Source organism: Orcinus orca, chromosome 4 (assembly GCF_937001465.1).
Source record: "Orcinus orca chromosome 4, mOrcOrc1.1, whole genome shotgun sequence".
NCBI lineage: Eukaryota > Metazoa > Chordata > Mammalia > Artiodactyla > Delphinidae > Orcinus > Orcinus orca.
The window spans coordinates 125,105,893-125,123,264 of record NC_064562.1 but is presented as its reverse complement, the minus strand read 5'-3'; the positions used below and the strand labels follow the sequence as shown (position 1 = coordinate 125,123,264).

Here is a 17,372-nt window from a genome sequence, read left to right as displayed (position 1 = left end):
GGGATTAGGAGTTTGATATTCCTCACACAATACTATGGTCCAGCCTAAAATAACTATTGACTTGCTAGGTACATAGTACAGAGATAGGTTATTAATTAGCTTTTAACTGGTAGATTTAAGGGTCTAGGAACTTGACAAAGGGATAAGCCATTCTGTGTAGGAGGAGGGGAATGTGTATGAAGGAGAATCAGCAAGTCATAATATTGATAATATTTTTAGAAGATTTAGCATTGGTATAATTAATAACCTTTTCAAAAGATAAAACCGCAATTTAAAGATGAGTTATATTGAAGAATTCGTATGCTGTAGTATTGGTGATAACTGGAAAAAGTGGCTACACAACTAAAAAGCTCCCAGTCAAGTGATATGTAAAGGAATTAGGGACTTCCCTGGCGGTCCAGTGGTTAAGACTTTGCCTTCCAGTGTAGCGGGTGCAGGTTTGATCCCTACTCGGGGAGCTAAGATCCCACATGCCTCGTGGCCAAAAAACCAAACATAAAACAGAAGCAACATTGTAATAAATTCAATAAAGACTTTAAAAATGGTCCACATCAAAAAAAAAATCTTCCAAAAAAAATAGCAAAGGAATTAACTAGAAGTCAGTAATTATGTCTTTTACCTGTTCATTATGAGTGAGAAAAATGCTGATCTACGTGAAGGAGGAAGGACCAGTTTGATTATAAAGAGAGCAAGTGTTCATTCTTATTGTTGGAGATTTGAACTCCCTGGTTATTAACTCATTTAACTATATGTCCAAAAATTCCTTAGGCAGACCAAATGAGTAGACTGATTACATCAAATGACAGTAATTCCACAGTTTAGACAGGCATAGATGGGAATGTAAGCAATGTTCATAAATTCTAGTTAGAATGGGAGCAAGATTAACCCTGTTAAATCCTGTTTAACAGGTCAGGCAGATTCCTATAACCCAAGACATTACTAACAGTTAGTGAAGGCAGGATGTCCAGGATGAAGTTCTTGGACTGCAAAGGTCCCAGAAATGAATGACGTTTCTGCAGCTGGAGACGGGCCAGCAGTTAGACATCAGACCACCCACTCACGTGTCTTATGCATTTTCAAGTTCCAGTTCTCGAGGGAAATGGAATGTCAATCACGGCTGCCACATTTGTGGGAAAATTACAGTGGTCCCACCTCATCTGCAGGGGAGAGGTTCCAAGACTCCAAGTAGATGCCTGAAAATGCACAAAGTACCAAACTCTATATATACTCTGTTTTTTCTTATACACACATACCTATGATAGAGTTTAATTTCTAAATTAGGCACACTAAGAGAGTTACAGGAATGACTAATAATAAAATAGAACAGTTATAACAATATACTGTAACAGAAGTTATGTGAATGTGGTCTCTCTCTCACAAACATCTTAATGTACTGTGCTCACCCTTGTGGTGATGTGAGACGATAAAATGCCTGCTTGATGAGATGGAGTGAAGTGAATGATATAGGCATTGTGAGGTAGCCCTGGGCTACTACAGTGTTGACCTTCTGTCAGTAGGTCAGGAGGAGGAGTGTCTGCCCCGGGTGACCCTGGACCTGGAGCCATGACCTTGATGTTGGATGTCAGGGGCGAATCAAGTGGATGCTGGGGATTCAGAGCAGGATGGACCAGGATGGCACTGAAATGCCGTCACACGAACCAGAATGGTGCACACAACTTAAAACTTCTGAATTGTCTATTTCTGGAATTTTCTACATAATATTTTTGTGAAGAACCATATTTTGACCACAGTTAACTGAAACTGTGTAATGTGAAACCGCAGATAAGGGGACACTACTGTATTCTCACAGTGTGCGTGACAGAGGACTTTGTTAAAAAGAAAAAACAAAAAAATACAGACATTTTTACCAGGAGTATAAAATAAGGAATGCAGTTAATACTCTTAAAACATACACGTGGGCATCAGAAGCATTTTGATTTTTGAAGTCTAGTTCCAATGCTGTTAAACACAGGCCTGGGAAATAGTAAGAAGAGGGTAACTCAACAGTGAAGCATGTGACAAGTTCCAGCACCATCTGCTACAATTTACTTTGGTCTTCTGAGCTCCAAGCCCATTTCCTCATCTGTAAACTGATATGATAACATCAATATGATAAAGTGGGAGCACGTTTCACTCAGTGATAAGTTTTTTTTAAAAAAATACAAGCATGCAAGAAATTTGCAGGAAGTAGTTAAACTAACGGTCTAAACTATTTGCATACAACAACTTACCTTTTCTCTGGGGATGAAATACTTCCCAGGTAAGTGAGCATAGCCAGCCCTGTAATACCATGTCACAACCCACTGAGAAGTGCATTCCCAACTTGCCATAGCAGAAATAGTAATTCTGGGGATATGATAACTTATTTTGTGATTTAAAAGTTTTTTAAAATAAAGCTGTCAGTATGGGAATGATAATACCTCTTTATAGAATTCAAGCAGGAAGTATCCTTTTGAACCTGAGAAATTATTTCTATTTCTGTTAGAGAGAAGAGATACTCGTTCCAGAATCAGTCATTTTGTGATATCTGTATGACCAAAGAGGCATCCCACCGATGAGGAAAGAGGAAAATGCTTCTCTAATCTTATCAAGTTTCCATTTTGGTTGTCTGCCAACTCCACTGGACTATGGAACACAAAGGGCATTGGCATTTGACAAAAGCTGGAAAGAGACCATAGTACCACCAGTAATAAGTGGACAGACACGGGCGGGTGACAATCGTGGCTTACAGGGCACTTTCCCAGCGTTGCCACTGCTGCTGTTGCTGGTAGTTGAACCCCTGTAAAAAATGTGGGCCAATTTGCGGGCATGTTGCTAGTTCAGAAGTGGACAAAAGGAAGACGATCAGAGAGCGCAAGGCCAGCTTATGGAAATGCTGGGAAGTGTAACTACTACAGCCGGACTATGCTATCTAAATATATGCTAGTCATTCTGTTTCAATGTATAGTCTCCCACACCAGCTGAATCTCTCATATTAAAGATTTTTGCCTGAAATTCCAAAGCATCACAAGATTCTTTTAGACTAATAAAACCTGAGTTAATACTATACTAGTAGAATTCAAATACTTCTGCAAGGATCGGAGTGGCTCTCCAGGTAAGGGCCAGTCCCCTCCACGTGGGTCCTTATCAGTCATCTGTAGCTTCTTCGGATCTTCCACTCCCTCCACCGCCCTCCTTCTGATCATCTGATAGACTCTTTTCTGAGTAGGTGGTCCCAGGGACACACTGTTTCTGTTGTATTCTTCAGGTGCATTGTGAGTGTCCTTCATATGTGCTGGGGCTGAATATCAGAGTTACCTGGGCAGCTTTTTCAAAATACCGATGTCCCTTACGCCAGACAAATCAGATTCTCTAGGAGGCGGTTCTCAAATACTGTGTTTTTTAAAGCTCTCTAGGTGATTCTAATAGGCCCCCAGGGCTTAGAACCATGCAGCTTTCAAGAATTAAAAATGAGGGACTTCCCTGGCGGTCCAGTGGTTAAGACTCCACACTCCCAACACAAGGTACACAAGTTCAATCCCTGGTCAGGGAACTAAAAGATCCCGTGTGCCCCGCGGTGCAGCCAAATAAAACAAAATTATTAAAAAAAATTGTTTTTGAAGTAAGAATTAAAAATGAGAACTGTCGGTCATTCATTCATGCCTCATGGTGAATCAGTTCCCATGGACTGAGTTTTTTCAGAACCAAGAGGTATGAGAATGAGCGAATGAGAAATTTCAAGAGCGGTGGTGAGCTGTAAAAAAAGCAAACATCTTAACAGTCTGTAAATTTTGGGATAACAGAACTTATTTAAGTCAATATTTTGTTCAGTCTAAATTGTAAGCTCTTCAACTGGTTGAAAACCACTTGCAGAAAAAGGGCCTAAGGCTTTGCCTTTTTCTTGGGGCCAAGAGCAGGATATTGCCGTTATACACTCTCTATAAGTTTTTGTTAAATGTCCCTTTACCTGCTAGTTATTAAGCTCATAATAAAAGAGGTTACCTAAGAAACATGAGAAAAACAAGTCACTCTGGAAGAGTTTACTGTGGTATTTTTTTGGTCGTCCAAGAGGTGATCTTTGTGCACAGTATTATTCGTGGTACTTCTTGAAGACTTTAAGATATTCATTAAAAATATTACCCTTGGTTGCAATTAACAAGTAGTCACTGAAGGTACTTGGGCAATACGAACATGCTCGGTATCATTCAGATATTGCTAAGACTTTGAGTATCTGTTTATAACCTTAAGAATTCACACACACAAAAATATTGTCTCTTGGTTGCAAGTAAAAGGTGCTCAGAATTGAAGGCAAAGATGATCGAAAAAAACTTAAAAAGAACTAGACCCTCAGAGTCAACGTTTGTTCTCTTTAGCAGAGTAAGTGGAGATTGGTTGGGAGTTGATACTTGAGTGCACAAAAACTTAGAAGTAGGGAATGGGAAGCAGCTGATCATTGTAACTGCAGAAAGTACAGTACAGGCTTCCTCTGGCTTTATCTTCCTGTGAAAAGGAAAAGGGGGTGGGGCGGGGGAAACCCAACTTCTCCACCTTTCTGTGAAATGCAAAATCAAGTTTAGGGCTTATAGAAACATGCTAGCCCTATCCCCAAAGTGGCATGGGGAATTAAGGACGTGGGGAAAGCACTCACTGAGTGAAAGAGCGAGTGAGTCAGCTCCATCTATGGCCGCCAGGGACTAGGGGAGTCACGGATAATTACCACATGCTAGGAGTATAGGGATACCAAGCAAATGGGGGTGTCGGAAACATCCTGAACCAACCCCCAAGGGTGCTTAACATGACGGGGCCGGTTATGTAAGGTATTCCGTCACAGAAGGGAAGGGACAGGACAAAGCCCTATCAAACACTTAGGTATGACAAAACAGTTTGTAACCAATTGGTAACTCCTGAGATTCTTTGCTATGAAAATTCAGCCACAGTAGAGATTTTTGCAGTTATGTTAGAGATTGTTACCTGCCGAATGACAGGTTTAGCCGAAGGTGACTAGGGAAGGGGGCCAGACTTAAAGAAGCTGAAAAAAATCTTAAACAAACAAAGTTCATTTCCACTTAAAAATCCTAAGTTAAAACACTCCGTTAATAGAAAGAGTTGGGTCAACTGTATAGCCATTCTCTTCTTTGCTTCCAAATCACTTCCAAAAAGAGACAAAAGAGTAGACATATAAAAGGTCCAGATGCATCAGTGCAAAAGGAAAAATTTTATGTGCATCGTTGTTTTCTAAAAACGTATCTGTGAGCCGCACCGTCCCGCCCCCCACCCCCCCAAAAATCATGTTTAACAGGCAAAAAATACTTTGGAAAGAAGACAGATTTAAATAAGGGAAAATGTTACCCAAGGTCACCATGATTATCTATAGGTGTCTGCCCATCTCTGAAAAGTAAAATATTGACAGCCCAGAGCCCCAAGGGAATAAAAATGTATATTCAGTTCTCATTCAAATGAAAATGCATTAGGCTCAGGTCCAGAGAACAGTCTTGAATTTGATTTTTTTTTTTAAGCTTCCTAAATTTAACGAGCTGAAATTCTTAAAACCAGGCTTTCATAAAAACAAAAAGGTTTTTTCATTTTGTTGTTTATTTTCTTAATTTAAAAAATACACACTGTGCCTCCCTGGTGGCGCAGTGGTTGAGCGTCCGCCTGCCGATGCAGGGTACACGGGTTCGTGCCCCGGTCCGTGAAGATCCCACATGCCGCTGAGCAGCTGGGCCTGTGAGCCATGGCCGCTGAGCCTGCGCGTCCGGACCCTGTGCGCCACAACGGGAGAGGCCACAACAGTGAGAGGCCCGCGTAACGCAAAAAAAAAAAAAAAAAACCCACACAAAAAGAAGTCCCATAATCTCACTTTTTTCCCTTAAAATTTACAAGTTAAGGTTTCCCTACCCTCTCACCTTGAGAGATAATGCTTTTTTCTAGAATACTAGAGATATGTATCTATATCAGTATCTATAATTAATGATTTAACTTGATGCAAACCTTCATTAAAAAGATGGAAACTTGCATCCTTGGTTTAGGTAATCTATTGATATTATTCTGTTTTTAGCTTTATCTGCTTAATCTGTGATAGTTTCTGGATTACAAGGCAGCTGTTTAAGTGTAGTTGATTGAAGACAGATGGTTGGGATCAGGTGCCTCGAGGCAGTGTAAAGGACTGAAGAGTAGTGTAGGACTCCCTCCTTATCTCAAACCTTCCCCCCCCCCCACCCCCCCGCCTGGTCCTACCCACGCAATGACCGTTTCTCAGCCGCTTACACGAGCTAAACTCCAGTTTTCAGACTTTCCAGTATGCATTTCCTTCTCCCTGGAACGTCCTTCCATTCTTCTCAAAGGCCAGCTCTTCCTCATTTTTATGATCCCAACTGATGTACCAGCTCTATTGAGATATTCTCATTCTCCATCTAGAAGAGCTTCCCGCCCCCAAACATTGTCTCTCCCAGTATTCTGTTGTTTTCTTTCAATTCACACCATAGTGGGTTATTTTTGTTTATCTGTGGATTAGCATCCGTCTCTCCCCAATTCAACAGAACAAACTCTGTGAGGCTCGTGGTGGTGCCCATCTTTTTCAGTACTGTGCACCCAGCACTTCACATAGGGGCTGGTAGATAATAGGTGTCCAATAAGTATTTGTGGAATTAATGAGCTGTATATATCATTGGCACAAATCCACAAACATGTAACTAGCTTGCGTTGCAACCATGTGGCTGTAAAGAAAGAGAAGGCTGCTCTTTGATTGCTTTTTATTAGTCATGTTTTACCAAGTTGAAAGTTACTAGTAAATTTCTGGTAGTGGCTTTGTCAGTAGTAAATTACAGAGCATGCTGTGTTACTAAAATGGGTTACCACTCTTGAGAAACCCAAGCAACAAGGGATAAGAATCTCTCCGTGCATTTCTATAATGACTTGGCAGAAGCTGTGGGATGGAGGAAAGAATTGGACTCACTCTAATCATAGGTCTGCTATTTTTTAGTCATTTATTAGTAACTTCTTTTCTTAAGAGCCTTGAAGAGCCTCCATTTTCTTACCTGTAAAAGGCAATCGTTTTGTCTCATAGGAACAAAGTAGATGATACGTGACATACAGTTAAAACCTGCCATAATATATAAATGAATCTGCATGGTCTTGTTATTTTGAAATTAATGAAATGGGGAACACATGCAGCTGGCTGCCTGGGAATTCCAGGCATCTGTGAGCCCATTGCCAACAGTTGTTTCCACAAATTTGTTATTGTCTCAGAGTGGGTTGCCCAGGAATCTATGTCATGTTAGTTAAAGTGTTTTGTGAATTGCAAAGTGCCAAATAAATTTATGGTGTCATTACTATTATTATTATTATATGGTTAAAAATAGATCCTATTAATAAATAAGAGAAATCTATTCATAGTGACTATCAGCTTTTGCCTTTTAAATTTAGATAGACTTACTAGAATCATACGCTTAACTCACATGGATATAAGAAGACCTCCAGTAACGTCAAAATATCTTCTAAAACCTTGGAAGATGCTAATGCTTCGTAGCATAACCGAGCAGGACCCTATGGGGCCTTCCTGGGACAGATCCTGCCCCATACCCTCTGCTTCGGCTCCTCTCTGAAGAACCTAGATAATAGTATCTGATACACACTTCCTGAGTTGTTTTACAGATGCTAAAACCACCACCAAGTGAAAGAAATTAACTACTTGATGACCGTGAGCACGTATGTAGCCCCTAAACCTACTGGCGCCTAAGGATTGATGTTGTTAACCCTTGTGACACCGCCCTGTTACCTCACCAGCAACCAATCAGAGAACTGCAAGAGCAGCCGATCGCTTAACCTGCGACCCTCCTCCCTCACCTTGCCTTTAAAAGGGCTTTGCTGAAACCCACGGGGAGCTCAGGCTTTTCGAGCGCTGGCTGGCACCGTACAGTAAACGCTGCACTTTCCTTCACGACAACCCAGTGCCAGTACATTGTTTTTACTGCAGACAAGCAAGTGGACCCGAGTTTGGTTCAGTTACAATAGTGGAAGTGTCCTCCTCACCAGGTAGTAGAAGGTGAGTTTGTTTGCTCCATTTCGGATTGACTTGGCCCTCTGCTTTCCAACTTCCCCCCAAAGAAATTAGTCATGATGGTGAACTTCTTAAGAGGAAGTGGCTATAAAGTGCAAAATCAGTAAAAGCAACCAGCCAGTAAACCAGGTTTATACTCGGCCAAGGTAGATTTAATCCAGGCTCAGAGTCAAGGAATCACTGAATTCTAGTGCTGGAAGGAACTAAAATTTACTTATATTAACCTAAAAATTCTCTTGATTTCCAGTCTTCTAAGGAAAAAAAAAGAAATTAGTTTTATTATATTTCTTGACCTATATTTAAAGCCAGACCATAAAATTTCTAAAGGTACTATTTTCCCTGCCAAACTTTGACCTGTGTGCTTTTTACCGCGGGGCTCTAGCCAAGAAGGAAGAAAGGGTGTAATTCTGCATTTATGTGAGTTCCACAGCTCTTTAAATGACAATCCCGGAAGACTGGATGTTTCTCTGATAAGGTGTTCTTTTCAGACCTCTGCTTCTTCTCCCTTCCCAACTTTTCTTTACCATCCCCTCCCAGCTTATCTCTGTGCTCTCTATTAGGGTATAGGTAGGCAGGGTGTGGTCATTATTTAGCTGCTAATTTTGTTAATTTAGCCTCAAACAGCAGTTTTACAAATGAACTAACATTTGAGAAACTGAAACACAAAGGTGATAAGAAACTCAGAAAAGTACAGTTGACCTTTAGTCAGCTAGTCAGAGGATAAAAGAATGCTATTCAGAGAGTAGAGTTCGGTGTGGTTATTGGGTGAAGCTGGTGTAATTAGAGGTAGCTGGCAGATCCTGCAGAATTAGTTACTCTGGGTAAGTAAGGAAATATTCACAGGACCTCCCTGGTGGTCCAGTGTTTAATACCCTGTGCTTCCACTGCAAGGGTCACAGGTTTGATCCCTGGTCTCCCTGGTGTCCAAGGTCGGGGAACTAAGATCCCGCGTGCCAAGCTGCAAACTGATGGGTAAGACTGCATCTCCAGTCTTTCATTCAGTTTGAGGAAATAATGATTGCTCTTAATTTAAGTGAGTGTATCTGTCAGTCAATGGCATACGTAATCAGTCCTAGCTTTGTTTATGGCAGGACAAACTTTCCTTATTACTACTTATGAAGCCACATAACTCAGACTGGGCCTTGAACCCACCGTCTTTTCATTGAGATCACACACCTGATCTCAAGACTTAATGAAGCTTAGGTTCTTTATGGCTCCTTGTGGAAAGAACTCAGTGAGAGACAAAGTGATAGGTAAGAAGTGTTTATTTAGAGAGATACACATTCCAGAATGGCCCTGGGAGAAACACATTTCACAGACAGAGTGTGGGCCATCTCAGAAGGTGAGAGGCCTCGAACTATGGGCTGGTTAATTTGATGGCTAATGAATGGGAGGATTATTCCAACAATTTTAGGGAAGAGGTGGAGATTTCCAGGAATTGGGCCACTGCCCACTTTTTGACATTTTATGGTCAAACTTGGAGCTGTCATGGTGCCTGTGGGTGTGTCCTTTAGCATGCTAATGTATTATGAGTGTATAGTGAGGTTCAAGGTCTACTGGAAGTTGAATCTTGGACATAATCGGTTCTAACCAGTTTATGTCATATCCTCAGTGGCTATGTTGTTCTTTTAAAGGTTGTGCCCGGCTTCCTTCCTCCTATTTCACTTGCACATTCCTAATGTCTTCAATAAGGCACTCAGTATAAAGCAAATATTTTATTAAAGACAAACCTATTGTTGTGGGAATTCTACCCAGAACTATCAGCACAGCCTTTAACTTTACAATCGATTGAACTTATATATGAAACTCAAGGTATTATAGCTATGTGTCTATTCCTAATGCAGGATTCCTAGCTCCAGAGGAAACATCTGAGGGCATTCATGACCTGTCAAAAAGTGAAATGGGAATTTGAGATACTTATATAGAAAATTGAGACCAAAATAACACTTGGAATTTCAAATATCTAGAATCCTATGAGACAATATGTTGAGCTAAATTTTCTGAATGGGTACATCTCAGTCTGTGAACGTGCAGTCTCCGTGATCACTGCTTTAAGAAACCCACTATAGCCTCTTTCGCCTCGCTTCCAAGATGACCAAGAAAAGAAGGAATAATGGTCGTGTCAAAAAGGGCCGCGGCCACGTGCAGCCTGTTCGCTGTACTAACTGTGCCCGATGCGTGCCCAAGGATAAGACCATTAAGAAGTCCGTCATTCGTAACATCCTAGAGGCTGCGGCCGTCAGGGACATTTCCGAAGCGAGTGTTTTCGACGCCTATGTGCTTCCCAAGCTGTATGTGAAACTGCATTATTGCGTCAGTTGTGCCATTCACAGCAAGGTAGCCAGGAATCGTTCTCGGGAAGCCCCGAAGGACCGAACACCTCCACCCCCGATTTAGACCTGCTGGTGCTGCCCCACGACCTCCACCAAAGCCCATGTAAGGAGCTAAGTCCTTAAAGACTAAAATACTGTTCCCTGGAAAGACAATAACGTGGAAATTATACTTTAAACAAAAAACCCCCACTATAAATATCTTTCATATGAACCCAGATTTAATCATACGTATTGTCATTAATCAATATATATTGATTAATATCCTAGCCCCATATCCAAGTTTAGAAGAAAAATTCATTTTTCAACTAGGCTTACTGAGTTACATCTAATTGAAGTTCTTCCTGTGGTATTAATGAAGGTAGAGGTTAATTCTTTGAAAACCTCACTCCAAATTATGGTCAGCTTTCTCTCTTCCTGGTTCCTTTGATAATTCTAAACAGATCTAATATGTTGACCTCTTGCTCGTCTTTGAGGATCTTCTCGAAAGATTAAATTGTCTCTGGTGCCTGGTGGGGATCAGATCTGTGCTGAGGATAGGAGGATTACTTTAGGGTTCTTCCAGGTGACCTTGACTGAGGTGAATTACAAGAAGAGGAGGGAGAGGAAGGGAAGGGGCAGGAAGAGAAGAGAGTGCTCTGCTGCGGTCCCTCCACTGGTTGGCTTCTTTTCCAATAAAGCCTTTATCTGCTGCTGAGTTTATCCATTTTTAACTTTTTAATTTTTAGTGCCTTCCCTTATTCCCTGGGCTACTACCCTGCTACCCTAAACTGTGCTTATACTGAGGTTCATTACATGTGTTTCCGACTCCTCAGATTTGCTAATTCGGTTACAATTTTTGGCCTCCATGATGTTGACCTTGGCTTTGGAGTGAGGCCAGTTTGATCCCAGAACACCACTGCTTATTAGTCATGCAACCTTGGGCAAGTTAGTTATTTCACCTGGCTGAGCTTCCTCACCTGTCGGTAGGGGTGGTGCACACACCTAGTGTATCTGGTGTGAATATTGAAGGAGAGATCTGCGTCAAGTTTTTAGCACAGTGCCTGAAGAGTCCTAAGTAACCTGGACTCTGGTCAAGTTCAAACATCTCATTTGTTTGGCATCCTGAGATTATTTTCAGTGACTTCCTTGATAACCTTAAGGTGATTATCTCATTTTCACCCAGTTGTATATCCACATAATAAAGGAGTGTCCTGGGTTCTATTTTCCTGGTCTATGCATGAGTACAAAAAAAAAAGGGAAGACCTTACATGTTTAGCCTGGAATTCAAGGCCCTGCTCAGTTCTGTCCCCAAACTTCCTCTACTGCCTTATTTCCCACATCACTGTTACCGAACGCAGGTTTGTGTGCCCGATGCACGGTAAGGCCAAACGAACCCAAACGTTGCAGTTTGGAAAAGAGAAAGGTTTGTTGCAGGGCCAAGCAAGGAGAACAGGTGGCTTGTGCTCAAAATTCTGAATTCCCTGATGTTTTGGGGAGAAGAGTTTTTACAGGCAAAATTTGAGGGGTGGGATGCAGGGTATGTGACTTTCTAATAATTGGCTGATGGCGAGGTAATGGGGGTGGTCTAGGCGTCTTATGCTCGGCCTGAAGTTAACTGTCTTCCACCTGAGGTGAGGCCTTCGTTCCTGCAGAAGAACTCAAAGATATTGTTACGTATATCCCTTGAGGTAGAACCAGTATCCTGCTTTAATTGTTGCACTGTAGTTTCTTCATTGTTCCTCCTTTTTTCTGCATTCCGTATTTCCCTGACCGGTAGCCATTTGCTCTGCCCTTTGGAACTTAGGGAAGGCCTAGGAGGCTGAAGCCTTTATCCTGCAAATAAGAAATGGGGGACCTGGAAAGGCTTTTGTGCCCCAGGAGGGCCCCATGGGGTCCTGCTTGGTTTCATCATCACTTTCACATGTCGAACACATTTACCAAACTGGAATAATTCTCACTCTCCGGATAAACACTGTCTAGCCCATGTTTCACACTGTTCCTTCATTCTGGAATGTCACATTCCTAGTCTCCCCTGTTCCCTATCCTGCCGTGGTGTTAAGTCCTACCAGAAGCCATGTTCTCTTACAGCCTTGTAATCCCTCCATCAGCACAATTCTTAGCACAATTCTTTTTATGACTTGATTATGACTGACCGTGTTCTTTCATGTGTGATAGTCACTACTAGTTAGTAGACTCTGAGAGCAGGAAGGGGTGTAATGCTTCTATTCCCCACTGTGCTTAAAATGGGGTTTTGCAATTGGTAGATCTCAGCGATGGAGTCCTGAAGGAAGGAATATATTGTGGGGATCAGAAGCAGATACCAATTGTGCAGTCAAATATATTCTAATTGTTTCAAATATTTTATTTTCATATATTTCTATTCAATATATAAGAGGCCTTCCCTGCCCACCATAGCTGATGGAGTCCTGTCACTCCTGGCCCCCTTGCTGTGCTTTAATTTTGCACCTGAAAACACATCACTATGACTGTAGATACGCTATAGAGCCTCCAGTTAGCTTCTGTCTGCCTCTGGAATGTAGGCTTCCTGAGCTCAAGGCCTTCATCTTTTTTGACACTTAGAATCTTTAGCAAGAACTCAGTCAGTATTTCTTGAACAAGTGAATGGATAACTGAAATAATCATAGGCTTTACTCTGCTTAAAGTATGGATAGTATCAGGTCTAAGTTTCTAAAAGTATAAAAACAGGCTTCCTAATAACTTGTTTTGGAGGTTTAGACGTTAAGTTTTCGGAGTAATTCTAAGAAATGGAAGCCGTTCCAGGAATGCTGTTTAGAGGCGTTCAACATGGTCCTGAGTTTGACACACCATCGTAGGCTATCATGCAATACAGCCTCTAACAAAAATAGGCTGTCTTGAACCCCTGGTAGTAGAACTACTTGCTTTTATACCAAGAAGGTTGGGAAAAGCACCAAAATCTGTATGTGATATGTGCTGAGAAGTTCATGCTGTGAGACCTAAAGTTCTTAGGAGGTTACCTAAAGTGAAAAAACATGTCAGCAGGGCCTGTGGTGGGTCCATGTGTGCTAAATGGGTCTGTGACAGGATCAAGCTCACTTTCCTTAATGAAAGTCCTGGTCAAAGTGTGAAAGGTACAAGCGCAGAGTCAGAAAGCTTAAAAAAAAAAAAACCCTAAAAGACTTGTTCTATTTTAAAAAAAAAAAGAAAGTAACTATGCTAAATAACTATAAGAGGAGGTTTCAAAAGTGTAGTCAGAGCCCAGAAACATTTTAATTTAATTTGGTGAGTTTAACTCTTTCTTATCTTAATTTTCTTCTTTCAATACCAAGAGTATATTGGGAAATAGCTGCTTCTCTTCAGCATAGGACTTTGCTCCCCAGGCAGACGTTGGAGCTAAGTCAATGGTTAAACAAAATAACAGGTCAGAGGATGAGGAGGTGATGCTGCCACACCTTTTCTTCCCGTCCCCGCTTTCATCTCAGACTCCTGTGATTCTCTAAGCCCCATCTTCCTAAAGCATCTCACCCCACCTCCTTTCCTTGCTGTTTGCCCAAGTGCAATATCACCCAGTGCTTTGCATACAAATTCAATTCCTGTTCACATCTGAAAGAGTGTAACATTTGTAAGGAAATGGACATGCTTTTGCTATGCTTTCAAAATAGGATGAGGCTGTCCTTGAGGTTTGAGGTTTATCTGTACAGCACCTGGCACCCAGGGGACCTCAGTAAATATTTGAAGAAATGAATGAACCATGTACAGGGGAGGCAGCCCAAAGGCCACTTCAGGTCACAATGGAACACTCTTTATCAGCACTTATCTGACTTGATTGCCTGGTGACACTCGACCCTCTCTTTGCTTTGACCTTTTTTCCATGACACTCCTTGGTTTTCCTCTTACCTTTTGGTTGTCTCTTCTTATTCTTTCCTGCTTGTTTTTCACCTCCCCCTTAAGTGGTGATACCTCCCTCCCAGTTAGGTTCTACTCTGATCCTCAGAATATTCCCCCTGGATGACCTCATCCAGGTTCCTGACTTCAGCCATCACCATGCAAATGTGGATGACTTCCCAGCCCAACATTTCTAAGTCCCACGCCCTATGTGTCTCTTTCTTTCTCTTTTTTAAAAAATTTATTTATTTATTTATTGTTGCCTATGTTGGGTCTTTGTTGCTGCACCTTTGTTGCTGCACGTGGGCTTTCTCTAGTTGCGGGGGCTATTCTTCGTTGTGGTGCACGGGCCTCTCATTGTGGTGGCTTCTCTTGTTGCAGAGCACGGGCTCTAGGCACACAGGCTTCAGTAGTTGTGGCTCGTGGGCTCAGTAGTTGTGGCTCACGGGCTCCAGAGCTCAGGCTCAGTAGTTGTGGTGCACGGGCTCAGTTGCTCCGTGGCATGTGGGATCTTCCCGGACCAGGGCTCGAACCCGTGTCCCCTGCACTGACAGATGGATTCTCAACGACTGCACCACCAGGGAAGCCCCTATGTGTCTCTTTCAATCTCTACCAGTAAGTCACACATTCTCATTAACTATTAACTAAATACTAGAATACCACTTCTTTACTCCCCACCCACAAAGCTAACACCAGCTACCGGGTCAGACAAACCAGAAACCTTAGAACCACCACCTACTCTCCCTTTTGCCTTTCTCCCCACATTAAATTAGTTGCTAAGACCTGTCTGTTCTACCTTCTCTGCTGAATTCATTTCAATTCACGTAGGGAATGATTACTCTGATGGGCTACCATCTTCCAAATGGCGTTCGCCTATCCATCTTCACCAGTCCTGGCTTCTTCTCATGACGAGAATTGCAGTTACCTGGCATCTCTGCCCATCAGCTTACATTCCCCCAGGTGTCCTCCATGTGACCATGGCTGGGCGGGCTTTCTAAAAATCTTATCTAACTCTGCCCCTCCTGCTTCAACCCTCAGTGGCCCCCTGTGCCTTCAGAATCAAAAGTTCAAACTAGGCGCATGTAGGTAGAAAAGTCATTCAGGATACTACCTCCTAATCCTCCAACCTCATTGCCTACTCCTCTGGTGCCCTGGTCGGTCCAAACTCCTTGTTCAGTGTCCAGCATGCCCCACTGAATGCTTGTCCCCGCCGTGCTTCCTGCCCGAGCACTTTTTCTCCTGTTCTTTAGCTGTTCTGCTCTTTGAAAACTGGTTCGTTCTGCAAGAGAGTTTAGTTTCACTTCTGCCCTCCTTTTTTATGCCTTCTTCTGTCCTCTTCACATCCCTCTGAATGTTTGGAAGGCATTGTAAAATTGTTTCCTTGTCTCTCTCACTAGACTGAGCAGTCTGAGATATGTGTCTCTGGCATCTAGAACAGCATAGACCAGTGTTTTTCAAAGTGGGACCCGCAGGCCTTCCTGTGTCAGAATCATTTAGCCATTGTCAACACTCATGTTCTTAGGCCCTCCCCTCCCCCACAGGACCTAGAAAATCAGAATTTCTGGGTGTTTTTAAACAGACTCCCCAGGTAATTTTTATGAGTATACGTATTCAACCAATATATTTAAGTAAACAAATCAGCTGGAGCCTTTGAGCTTATTTTTGAATTCACATACACTGCATAACTTGGATTTGTTGCTGATACTTCTATCAATACTCCTCCTGTTTATAGAAGACCATTTAATTTCCTAGAGAAAAGTTTGCCTCTATGTCGTAAAATGAACCAGGGATTTGGAAGTCCTGTGGCCAATTCTAAACACTTTAATAAACAATTTGAACAGTTCAAATTAAATAATCCACACAACTAGATTTAAGCAGCCCTGATGCCTCTTCTTGTTCTTTCGGTGAGCACTTGGCCTCACGTCTCTGGAACTCAGTTTTTCTCTGTGCAAATTCAAATCACTGGGCGTAACTCCAGATGGCTTACAGGAATTTGAAAATCATTGTGGCAGATATTTGATGTGTTTCATCATTTTCAGTTCAATGTCCAAGGTGTAGCCCCTACACATAATATAAAATTATTGCTCAGGAGTCTTCCTCAACTATAGAAGATTATTTATATACGAAGAAAGTAAAAAACAGTGCAGCCGGAACTTCTATATATGAGTGGGAGTGAGAAGTCTCTAGTGATCTTTAAACTTACCAACTATCCCCTTGAATAGAAATATGTACTTACCGATGTTTATATGCATTTAAGTGCCAATATAAATACACACTCGTGCACAAATGTAACTTTGCTCTCTTTGATATCCTGCAAGGATTTATATTCGTGTGCATATAAACTAGCCTGAAAATCCTGGAGCCTGCCAGACAGGTTGCACCTTTGAATAAGGATAGCTGTTGTGAACTTTAGCCCACATGTTTGCCTAAAGAGAACTGTCCAGTCCGTGGTGGCCAGTGCTTTTGTCCGGTTTGTGCAGTGCTTATTATTGTGTAACTTTAATTTGCCCAAAATTGTCCACAAAGCATTTTATCCTTTTGTTTTTCTGGACAGTTATTCCCTTGGACCAGTGTGTTGCTCCTGCTTTAGCATTCGGAGCTCAGTCATTTTTAATACTTGACCAATCAAGCTCAACTAAGTGAGAGTAATTGTGGCCAAAATGCCTAGGCAGGATGTAGAGAGTTTTGGGGTTTTGTTTTCCTGTCTTCCTGCTGTTTTTTGGTAACAACACAATAGATCAGGTAGCCTAGCATCTTTTATAGAAGGAGCCTCTACACATGTCACTATATAAACATTTACATTTTAGAGGTAATGGCTTGTTTGTTGCCACCCACATTATTAAATCGCTGCAGCATGCCATGTATTTCAGTAGCAAAGAACTTCGTACGTTGTATTCAGAGAAGTTTGAATCGAAATTCAGAATATTCATTAAGAGTATGTTGCGAACTAACAGAAAAATTAACAAATAGAACCTTAATTAAGTATGGAGATTTCCTTGTTTCATTCAACAAAAGTCCGGAGCATGCAATCTAGAGTTGATGAAGCAGCCCAGGGATGCCATCTGGAAACCAAGCTCATTTCATCTTTCTGTGCCTCTGGCTTTCTCTCTCGTGGCTATAAGATGGCTGCCACCAGGCATCCAGTCTGTGACAAGGCA

The 17,372-nt window shown here is 41.8% G+C and overlaps 2 protein-coding genes across 3 annotated transcripts in view; both read left to right on the top strand.

Annotated features, from left to right (window-relative positions):
* ELOVL6 (ELOVL fatty acid elongase 6) overlaps window positions 1-17,372 on the top strand; it is a 136,494-nt gene that overhangs the window by 39,412 nt on the left and 79,710 nt on the right. The window lies entirely within an intron of this gene.
* On the top strand, window positions 8,031-10,543 carry LOC101282390 (40S ribosomal protein S26-like). The gene has a single exon (XM_049709652.1). It carries the CDS (start codon window positions 10,130-10,132, stop codon window positions 10,433-10,435), a length of 306 nt encoding a protein of 101 aa, XP_049565609.1. The 5' UTR covers window positions 8,031-10,129; the 3' UTR covers window positions 10,436-10,543.